We start from the raw sequence: 12,574 nt of genomic DNA, 5'->3' as shown, positions 1-12,574 counted from the left end.
ATGCACATCATATCAGACATTGTCAAATTCAGATTTCATATTTTGAATGTTAGCAAGCAGCCGGTATTCATCTGTCCTCATCTTATACTCTGTCCTCATCTTATACTTTCAAAATAAATTAATGGATGATTCAGATATACATAAAACTATTAATTTACGTAATGACTTGCTGCCTATTAATAACTTACATATTAATATCAGATTTAGATATTCTAAACCATTTGGTCTTAAAGCGCGTAACTATAAAACAATAGCTACAAACCTTAACAATATTAACATCGGACAGGATACATGTGTTTGCCACAAACCTTCATTTCATAGATACGTGGATCCTAACCATAATCACATTATAACCGGCAATTTAGATATAATCCCATATCCCGAACTTAGAGATATTTTATCACTGGGTTTTAAATTTTGACCTAATTACCTATTAATAAATCTAACTTTAAAAAATTGTTATATCTAGATTTACTTAAATACTGCATAAGATCAGCATACAACCATAACATGCTGGTTGAAGCATACCACATGTGGCTATTTACAATGCTTAATATCATATCTATCAAATATAATCAATTGAAATTCATACAGGATAATATATATAATACCAAATTAATAAATAGGCGGCTCAAAGATATATATGAACATTTTGTAATTACTCCCGTTGACAAAGCTGCTTGCAATTATGCAATCAAATGTAAATCATATTATATAGAAATTTTAAAAAATGAACTACAGTCTAGCCACACATATAAACAGATAACATCTCCCTCTAATATAATAATCAAAAAAAAAAATTAATTGCATTGCATAAAAAATTAAAGTTAAAATATATAATATATAATAACCTAAAATATCCGTTTATATATGGCATACCCAAATTTCATAAAACACCAATTGCTTTTAGATTCATAACATCATGTAGAGATAGTTATGCTAAATTTTCCCGGAAAAACGTTAGAAAAGTTAATTAAAATTATATTAAATAACTTAAATAAAACTATTATAATAAATAATAACTTATCTATTATAAATGCTCTAAAAAATAACAACATTCATCAAATACAAACATTTGACTTTAACAGTCTATTTAAGAGCATTAATCTTGATAACTTAAAAGTCGTCCTCCAGAAACTATATTTAGAAAATAAAAATGCTATAAAAGGTTGATTTAACCTATTGGGATTCTCTAATAAAATTATGCATCTTTAATAATTATGTATATGACGGAACATCGTTATACCTACAAGTGACCGGCACCCCTATGGGAAGTCCAGCATCAAGCATAATCGCAAACCTTTATCTACATTATACAGAAAGAGAATTCCAAGATAACCTACTTATATATAGATACGTAGATGATATATGTGTTTTTAATTGTCCACATTTTGTCCAGGATTACAGTAAATTATATCCAGTAGAACTTGTATTGGAAAAACCTAATAGTTCCGATACTATAGCAAATTATCTGGATCTTCATATAGAAATATTCCATAATAATAATATAGACGTAAACATATATAATAAAACAGATGCATTTAAATTTAATGTAGTCAGCCTTACAAACTGGAAATATAATATATCAAAATCAGTGCATGCTAATATAATTTTATCGCAATGTCTAAGGATTGCTTATATCTGCAATAGTAATAAAAATTGTTCAGCGGGCTTAACAGCATTGTACGGCAGGTTGATCAATAACAATTTCACTATCGCTTACCTGAAATATCATTTCAGGAAAGCGATAAACATAATTAATTTCAAAAATTTGTTTTCTGAACCTATTGTTTTAATATAATTTTCAATATAATCGTTATATTTAGTGCCATGTATATATGTAAATAGGATACACTTTGCATTCTTGGTGTCTTACGGCGTAGAAAACTTGTACCCACCGGCTTGCAAATTACAGTGTATAATTTTTTTTTTTTTTTAATATATAGTTAATATATAGTTAAATTCATTTAAATTTACTTAAGTTCACGCTGAGATAACATGCAAATTCAGCTCAGGGTCCTACTATAGGAACGGGTTTGTGATCCCGGGCATACCCAAGCCACAACTTATATCTTGTAATGTCTTTAAACTGTCCTACACTCTATTTTTATTTCTCCGAAATTATTAGGGCAATCCGAGGATGTAGGAGAAACTATTTCTTATCTATACCACTATTTTTCGCCTTTGTGGAGTTCAGGTTCTATTATTCCTACTCCTTTAGTTTTTTTTCTTACTATCTGCATGTTTCTCTATGCATTAATTTAATTATTTATTTTTACCGTATCCATCACATAGGGGGCACCACATATATTTTGACGACTATTACATTATGTCCTAGATACGGTCAATATGTAGTATGTATTATATATTTAATCTTATTTTAATCATTAAATTACGTTCTCTGTCGGGTCAACGATGATTAATATATGCTTACATTTATATTTTATTTATATTTCTTACCTTTGATTCTAATATTTCTAAATTTTCTTAACTTTTATTATGATCTTTCGATTTATTTATATTCGATTTACATTCGGCCTATACTGGTTTATATTTGGTTTAGATTTAAATTACTTAGCATATATTGATCATCACAGAAACAGAGAACCTCTTGTCGTTTTTTGCCTTCATTCTGGGTGGTTGGCCCCAGTTGAAGTCATCTAGATTGTCGGTAAAAAGCGATAAATTTTTTTTTTTTTTGCGTTTTCTTAGGTCCCTGATGGTATTATTATTGGATTGATTTGCTTATTCTAATGGTTCTTTATATTATCCTTAATATTATAGACATTATGGGTGTATTGCATGATTGCTTGCAACTGCATTGACTCATAAATATTATTTACATATTAGTTACAGTTATTGTCGTTTTAACTTTCTTTCTTTACTTTTTTATCAATAATTATAAATAAATATATATATATATATAAGGAAAGAGGGGGAGTGGGTGGTTTAATAATGCCCATCTCAGGACATTTGGATAAAATGTTCATTGGAATATGCACTGAAATAATTGAAAATGGGAGGGAGGGAGAAATGTTTATTGCAGGTGAAAAATTAAATTTATCAAAAAAAAAAAAAAGTAGTTAGAGAGTGGCGAAGTCTTCATATTCGTGTATTTCTGTTGGTTGGCACTTGGAGGGATGCCAGCATTGTTCGATATGTGACAATATACTTTTGTATATATTTCTACTTTACATTTAAACTTTATTATTTTTTGTCTTTTATTACTATGCTTTTTACTTTTCAATTTGTAACTATACTACCTCCTTTCATCTTTCCATTTTCTTTTCTTTTCCCTTAGCATTAGCAAGGGCACATGATGCAAGAAATCAAGCTTATATAGCATCAGCAAAAAAAAAAACACACACACATCCCCTTCTCATTTCATTCATCCACCCACTCCAAATGTTTGTCTAGTTCTGCCTTGAATCTGTTTAAGCTATCAACTTCTACAACTACAGATGGAAGTTTGTTCCAGCAATCAACCACCTGCTGGCTAAATGCAAACTTCCGCACATCTATTCTACAACTGTCTTTCTTTAATTTGAATTTATGCCCTCTCAGGCGATTATTCTGAGCAAGAGGAAGAATCCCATCAGCATTGAGCATGCTCAAACCATTCAAGGCTTTATACACCTCAATCAGATCACCTCGCAGGTGCCTAGTCTCCAGACACTGTAATTTTCAAAACTTAAGCCTTTCTTCATAAGAGTAACCCTTTGTTCCATTCACTAATCTTGTTGCCCTTCTCTGTACTCATTCCAAAAGCTCTACATCCTTCTTAAAATGAGGCCTCCAGACCTGTATACAGTACTCAAGATGTGGCCCGACCATTGCCTTATACAAGGGGATAATCACCTCCTTATCCCTGCTAGAAAAATTCCTGTATATCATTGACAAGACACCATGAGCTACTCTTGCACTGTCTGCACTGTTCAGAAAACTTCATATCTGCCTGCACAATTACCCCAAGTCTTTTTCACTCTCTACCTCTGTCAGTGTAGTACCACACAGTTGATGTTACTCTAAGGTTACTTCTTTCCATATGCAGTACTTTACATTTGTCAATGTTAAACTTCAGTTGCCACCTATCAGCCCATCTACTCAACTTGTCTAGATCCTGTTGCAGCAGCATACTATCATTAGTGTCATTAACAACCCTGCCGACCTTCGTATCACCTGCAAACTTGGACATTAAGCCTGATATACCATCATCAATATCATTAATGAATACAGAAAAGAACAATGGACCCAACACTGAACCCTGGGGTACTCCACTAATAACATTAGTCCATGAAGAGCAGTGTCCGTTGATTACCACTCTCTCTCGTCTTCCACTCAACCATCGCTTTATCTATAGCAGCAATTTGCCTCCAATGCCACACTGCTCCAATTTGTGCAGCAGTTATCAAAAGTCTTTCTAAGATCTAAATATATTATATCAAAATTATTCTTTGCATCCTACATCATAGTATCCAATCAAATTGGTCAGACATGACTTCACCTTAATGAACCCATGCTGTGTCCAAGCTTTAACTGAAGTCTTGTCTAGATGATCCTGCAATGCTTCTTTAACCAGTACCCCCATTAATTTTCCTGGAACAGAAGGCCTAAAGACTTCCAGCAAAGGAAGTAAACCAACTGGTTATTTTTTCAGGCCTTCTCAACTTTTAATCAATACATAACACTTATATATAGCTTCTGAACACCTCGGCACTATTTAACAATGTTTTTTTATTTGATAAATTTAAAATCGTTCACCTGCAAAAATATTTTTCTCTTCCACTTTCAGTTATTTCAGTGCGCATTCCAACGAACATTTTATCGAATTGTCATGTGATGTGCATTAGTAAACCACCCACCCACCCACTCCCCCTCTTTCCTCTATCTCTTGATAAGTTTTCAGCTGAAAATTACTGGACACCTGCTGAATCGCACGAGGAGTTGATCGGCAATTTAGTGGTCAATTTTAGGGTACCAGTTTACCCAAGAGATAAAGGGATTAACGTTCCGCAATTCAGTGGTGCCCATAAAACCTACCCCATCGCATACTGAGAAGTTGCACTGGTGAACTGCTTTCTATGTGTTCCTGGCCAGTGAGAAGCTTCAGCTGCATGTCGCTGCTGGTTCCAGGTAACTGGCCACCAACATTCTACGTGTGAACACCCTAAGGCAATGCATTCACTCCACATGCATGGCTTGTGCAATGTTGAGTCAACTTGGTGTGACAAGGGAAAGCAAAAATCAGAGGAGAAATGTGTTATAGGCCTAAAGACTTCCATGAGTACAACGAACAACTGTACAGAGAAACAGTGGGCCAGTAAATCAGAATGTTTTATAATGGTAGATTTTAACTTTCTAGATATTGACTGGAATTTGTGGGTGGCCAATGTGTGTCCCTCACACATTGGCAAGACTTCTGTGGATTTATTGATGACTACAGTGGTCTTAAACAGTTTTTAAATTTTATACACTGGGAACATCTGATGATATTACCATCAGCAAATTCTATATGGGAAGCATTCAAGAAATTAATCATAGAAGCTACTAGATTCTTTTCATAATAACTAAGAAATACTGTTCAAGGTTTCGGCCTAAATAGAGGTCAGATGAACTAAGGAGACTCGTAGCAGAGAAGAGAAATGCATGGGATGCACATAAATTATCAGTAACACAGAAGCCCATGGTAGATACAACTATGTCTGCAATAAAATCACAAAGGAAGTTAGACAAGCCAAGGCTTGTCTAACTTCCATACAAGATATCTCAGGAAAATCATGAAAATAAAAACAGCAAAGGCTTCTTTTACTTATGTAAACACTAGAAGGATGGGTATGAATCAGATCAGTCCAGTTGATATAGATGGTTCGGCTGTTTAAGATGCTGCTCAGGTTACTGACAAACTGAATGAGTATTTTGATCTACATTCACACATGAGGAATTCTTTAGGGAAATGGAGGCCAGAGGTTTATCAAACTCTAACAGAGAGCAAAATGATTTTGTAATAACTGAGAGGAAAGTGGAAGATAAATTGTTGAATAAACATAAGAAAGGCATCTAGGGTGGATGTGATCTATCCAATTATATTAAGGGAGGCAGCGAAGGAAGTAAGCAAACCCTTAGCCATAATTATCATAGCATCCTTGGATTAAGGGGAGATATACAAAGACTGGAGATGTACAAATGTAACCCCAGTTCATAAAGAGGGAATCAAAGGATGACACAAGTAATTACAGACTTTTTAGTTTAACTTCTGTTGCAGGATCATCCACACAAGGCTATATTATACTTCAGACACAGTATGGGTATGTTAAGTGGAAATCTTGTCTGACTAATTTGATTGGACATTACAATGTGATCACAAAGGAACCGGATGCAAAAAATAATTTTTGAAATCCTACAATCCATCATATACACCAATATACCACCTACCTAATATGACATTGGTCCTACCTGTGCAGCCAAAACAGCTTGTATCCAGCAAGGCATGGATGCTACAAGATTTCTAAATGTGTCTTATGGTATCTGGTAAAAAAAAAAAAAAAGGTAAAGTGCAGCCATTATCAACCCACTGCAGGATGGAAGCCTCCTCAATAGTTCATGCTGAGGGAAATGGACCATAATCTGCCACACTGGTTCAGTGCGGGTTGGCAGATCGACCATATTCAGCAGTCAGGGGCTTGAACCAGGGTCTACTCAAAGAGCGTGTGCTACTGCACTCCCACTCCTGACCGCTTGGCTACGGAGACCAGGGTTGGGGTATCTGGTATCAACACATAACCAGCAGATCCTTTAACTCCTGTAAGGTCGATGGTTGAGATGCTGCAGATCGGAGTTGCTGTTCCAATACAAACCACAGATGCTCGATGGGATTGATATCTGGGGAATTTGGAGGCCAGGGCAATACCTGGAAGTTTTCCTCATGTTCCGCGAACCAGTCTCGAACAATCCAGGTGGTGTGGCTTGGTGCATTTCAGCATTATCCTGTTGAAAGACGGTACCGCCAGAGGGAAAGATCGTTGCCATGAAAGGGTGTACCTGGTCACCAATGGTGTTTAGGTAGGTGGTAGACGTCAGAGTGCCCGACAAATGGACGACTGGACCCAGGGTATCCCATCAAACATCACCCAAAGCGTGACTGCCACCACCGGCTTGTTTTCGTCCCACAGTGTATCCAGCTGCCATCACTTTCCCCAGGTAAATGCCGCACACGTACCCGGCTGTGCACATGGTGCAACAAGAAATATGATTCATCGGACCAGATGACCTTCTTCCAATCACTCAAGGTCCAGTTTCGATGCTTGTGTGCCCATTGTAGGTGCTTTCGCTGGTGAACCGTGGTTAGCATGGGCACTCGGAGCAGCCTGCGACTAGGCAGCCCCATTTTCAGCAGGGTTTGATGTACTGTGTGTTGTGACACATTACTCCCATCACCAGCATTCCAATTATCGGCGAGTTGTGCCACAGTTGCCCTTCTGTTGCCACATACCATCCAGGAGAGCCTCCACTCACCTCGAGCAATGACGAGCCGCGGTCATCCAACATCTCGCCAGCAGTTCATGGGGTTTCTCCTCCTCGGACCACTTTCGGTAGGTACTAACCATGGCTGACCATGAGCATCCCACCAGCCATGCCATTTCGGATATGCTCTGACCAAGTCGTCTGGCCATTACAATTTGGCCCTTGTCAAACTTGATTGAGCTGCCACCTTTCCCATCTGAAGAACAAGAGTAACACTGATTAACGGAGCTCAGTATCGGGTGTTTTTTTTATACTATGTCCCAACCCACACACGTGCCGTAGTTCACCTACAGTTGCTTTGATTTGCATAATGACTCGCTTAAGTACATAAGTACACCGATGAGCCAAAACATTATTAATGTTTTGGCTCATCGGTGTACTTCAAGAAGATTTTTGATACCATTGCACATAAAAGACTGCTCTATAAATTGGCATTAAGGGCAAGTTACTACTATAAATAAAGCAACGTTTTAGTGGGAGAAGACAGAGAGTTGTAATCAATGAACACCGCTCTTCGTGGACTAATGTTATTAGTGGAGTCCCCCAAGGTTCTGTGTTGGGCTCCTTGATGTTTTCTATATTTATGAATGATATTGGTGAAGGCATATCAGGCTTAATGGCAGTAATGAGGGTACGCTACTGCAACAGGATCTAGACACATTAGGCAGATGGACTGAGAAATGGCAACTGAAGTTGAACATTGAGAAATGAAAAGTACTGCATATGGTTAGCAGTAACCCTAGAGTAACATAGCAACTGTGTGATACTGAAAAATGAAAAAGACCTGGATATAATTGTACAGTCAGATATGAAGTTTTCTGACAGTGCAGACAGGCTGTCAGGACAGCTCATCTGGTTTTGTCAATAATATACAGAAATGTTTCTAGCAGGGATAAGGAGGTGATTATCCCACTGTACAAGGCAATGGCGAGGCCACATCTTGAGTACTGCATACAAGTCTGGCGACTAGGCACCTGCAAGGTGATCTGATTGAGGTGTTTAAGTCTTTGAACAGACTGAGCCAGCTCAATGCTGAGGGATTCTTCTTCTTGCACAGACTACACACATGAGGAGACACATATTCAAATTGAAGGACAGTTGCAGAATAAATGTATGGAAGTTTGCCTTTAGTCAGCAGTTGGCTGATTGATGGAACAAACTTCCATCTCTTGTGAAAGTTGACAGCTTAAATAAATTAATTTCCATCAAACTATTGGTGGAAATAGTTAAGTGAAATGGTTGTTTTTTTTTGGCGGATGCTGTATACACTTGCTTTGTTGTTGTTGTTATTTGGTTTTTAGGAGCATTAGCAACTAAGACCTTATTGCTCTGGGGATATGCGGTGGTCATTCCCTGACCTTTCCGCATCCTCCATATTTGGTGGTCACGGGCTCGAACCCCGGTCTAATCAAGAAGCGTGTGCTACGCACTGCTGCTACTGCCCACCTGGCTAGGGAAGCGCCAGGCTTGCTTTCTTGCATCATTTGCCACTACTAATACTGTTACTAAACATAACTTCTGATCTTAAGTAAATGCTTAAACTTAGTAATTATTTACAATTGTAAGAAACCAACTCAACATGACCAAAGGCACCAACCAAAGTTGATACCTTTGGTCATGTTGTCAACTAGTCATTCTACAATATCATATGATTAGGAATTAGATAAAATAAAACTTAATTCCTAGAAGAAAAAAAAATTCTTCTGATTTGTAAAATCTGTCTTGAATCAAATATTATTTCCAAACTTTCCAGGATTAAACAGTTTTCTTTACACAATGATAACAATGGTCATATTATGTAACAATCTACAATCTTGTGTCTTTCACTGATAAAAATAGCTTGCATACTGTGCACCAATATTTCCAAACAACTGTCCCTGAATACATGTAGTTGGTACATACCTGAACATGGGAAAATGTCTTAAGAGTTCTAGATATAGGATTGAAGGACCATAGGTCTTAAAGTTCTTCAAACTGAACAACAGTCAGTACCAAAGAATGACAACACTAAGCTTACCGATATGATGTCCAAGACAAAATGCTGATATGAACAGGTGCCATACTAATATTTCTCTATATCAATAATTTTTTTAATATTGCTAAATAAAGCTTCAAATTTTGAAATAAATAAATAAATAAATGTTTCTGAATAACATTTTAAATTAAGTTTATTTATTTTTGGCCAGTTGCTGTTATCCTGTAATACATTAACAGATTTTTAGAACTGTTTGTATACATGATGACAAAAAAAATCTATCACTGAACATACCATTTATAGTTCCTCGAATAACAAAAATTGCATTCACTTTTGGATTATCTCTGTAGCCCTAGGGGGAAAAATCATAAAATATATCAATAGAATTATATCTTCTAATCAGACAAAGTTTTTAAACAGATTAAAAATTTTTACCTTTTTATGATTTAAATATTTATATTATCAGACAAAGTTTTTAAACAGATTAAAAATTTTTACCTTTTTATGATTTAAATATTTATATTATCAGACAAAGTTTTTAAACAGATTAAAATTTTTTACCTTTTTATGATTTAAATTACAGCCAAAAATTTTATATTAACATTAGTGAACGTTTCAGCTTATTAGTAAATAAAGACTACCTTATCTTTCTATATATTTAAAAGCCAGCAGAATTACAGAAGTAAATTAACATTAACACTGATAATACAATAAAAGCCTATTTACAACTTCTAAGAGTAACAATTAACTATTCTGAAGTACCAAAGTTTTGCTTGAATAGATATCACTCCAAATTATTTCAAAAGAACCATTATAAATTTGTTTAAGTAAATTCTACTGATTTTTCTAATATTACAGAAATTAACATTACTGAGTTTTTTTTTCTTCTTCAAACTACAGTAAACCCTTGATTTAACGGTCCCCAATATAACAGATTTCGGATTTAATGGATGGGACAAATAATAATGCAGTAATGTACATATAGTAATGTACATATTAATCTCGACCATATTTTTTTTAGGTTATACAAAACTTCAGTGTTATTATTAATTAAAAATTAATAATAATTACCTATTTCCGTTATTGTTTTGATAATTACCTACATTTATTTTTATAATCAAATTCAGGAAATTGTTTTTTATTCTTTCTGAAAACGTGTTCAAATAGCTGTTTTCCCAGATTACAGATAAGAGCATATGCAGTGACTTGCGAGCTGAACATGACACTAAACTGCAGGTCTACTGACTCGCTTTGTTTCGGTCTCAGTCTGCCCCAACCTGTCGTGCGGTCAGGTTGTATACAGAGTTAGTGTTTCTGTGATTTCTGAATTGTGATTTTATTTATTAAATAATTCTGAGATCCTCACAATTTAAAATGGCATCAAGTGATAGAAGAGTTAAAAGAAAGTGTGTGAGCTTAAATGTGGCTCAGAAATTAGAACAAGGCGTCTCAGTTGCACATGTTTGTGAAATTTACGGTGGGAAAAAAAAAAAAATGTTTCTGATATCCGTAAATGAAAGGCCAAATTGCAACATAATTTTATATTGTACAGTACTGTATATTGTATTAAAGCTGCTTTTTTTTATATTAAGAACAATTAAAAATGCCTCCCAGGTTACATTCGATTTAATGGACTTTTGGCATTAACGGACACCCCTTCTCCCCTATTAGTCTGCACCCACTCCCGTGTTATTTATATATATTTTTTTTAAATGACTTTTCTGAAAATTTAGAAAACGAGAGATTAAATTACAGAGAATAAATTTTGTATGCAATATATATGGAACATCTTTGATTAACTTCAGAAACATTTCCCAATCCCACATCACGTCACATTAGGATCATGTATATCTGAATTACCTACTTTTATTTCATCCTCTTTTAGTATATGTGTACAAATATGATAATACTATAGTGCTTTTATTTATTTTATTTTTCTGCAGTGCTAGCAATAGTAGATGGAAAATATTTTCAGTTAGTTTTCACTGGCTTTTCTTTTCTATCTGAAAGAATGATGATAATCTAAATGTTGGTATTAGTAACTTGCAAGAAAGTAAGATAATATCGCCCAATCATCACATCCAATAGTTTGTCTAGGTTCTTCCTTGGAGTTATTCAAACTATCAACAACAGAAGAAAGATAGTTCCAACAATCAACTACTTCCTGGCTGAAGCCAAACTTCCACACGTCTATCCTACAACCATCCTCAATTTGAATTTATGTCCCCTCATGTTTGTAGGTCTAAGCAAGGGGAAGAAGCCATAAGCACTGAGTTTGCACAATCCATTTAAAGTAGTAGTAGTGGCATGTGATGCAAGAAAGCAAGTGTATGAGCTTATGCAGCATCAGCCAAAAAAAAAAAAAAAAAAAAAAGGTCCTAAACACCTAATCAAATCACCTCACAGGTGCCAGGTCTGCAGAACTGAAGCCTTTCTTGGTAAGAGCACTTTTTGTTTGATTCAATCTTGCTGACATACTCTGCACCCACTCGAGCACATCAACATCCTTCATAAAATGAGGCCTCTAGACTTTTATTAGGTACTAAAGACGTAACCTAAACATTGCCTTCTTATACCAGGGGTCGGCAACCATTTTGGGTGAAGACCCATTTTTGATTAAATTAAAAAAAAAAAAAAAAAAAAAACCGAAGAGCCACACCTCAGCTCAAGCTGGGGGGGGATAGTGGGAAGGTATTTTATTAAATAATATTATTTATTAATCCTCACAATGCGCAGGCAAACTAAACAGAAGTACTTGCGGTTTGCGCTGAAACTAATGTACTGCTGCGTACCGCTTTTGCTGTACATGTGGGCTAAAAGTTAAAGAGCCGCAGTTACATGTTCAAAAAGCCACAGGTTGCCGAGCCCTGCCTTATACAGTGGGATAATCATTTATTCTTGCTAGTAGAATTCCTATATATCACTGAAAAAATACCGTGAACAGACCTACAAGTCTGTCTGTCTGCACTGCTCAGAGAACTTCATATCTGCCTCCACAATTACCTCTCAAGATCTTTTTTTATTTTCCGTTACTCTGAGTATAGTACCTATCCATCAGCTTAAGAAGTGCTTGCTCAG

At 35.6% G+C, this 12,574-nt stretch overlaps 1 protein-coding gene across 1 annotated transcript in view; it reads right to left on the bottom strand.

Moving 5' to 3' along the window:
* The window catches only part of LOC150091532 (malectin-A), a 100,372-nt gene that overhangs the window by 13,395 nt on the left and 74,403 nt on the right, over positions 1 to 12,574 (bottom strand). The window contains exon 3 of the mRNA XM_090384404.1: positions 9,791 to 9,848. Within this exon, the coding sequence (XP_090240530.1) occupies positions 9,791 to 9,848 (58 nt within the window). The remainder of the gene's footprint in view (positions 1 to 9,790; positions 9,849 to 12,574) is intronic.

This window comes from Mastigoproctus giganteus, chromosome 1, assembly GCF_048544385.1.
Source record: "Mastigoproctus giganteus isolate SK-2022 chromosome 1, ASM4854438v1, whole genome shotgun sequence".
In the NCBI taxonomy this organism is placed as follows: Eukaryota; Metazoa; Arthropoda; class Arachnida; order Uropygi; family Thelyphonidae; genus Mastigoproctus; species Mastigoproctus giganteus.
The sequence above is the reverse complement of the archived record's forward strand: the minus strand, read 5'-3'. Positions and strand labels throughout refer to the sequence as shown.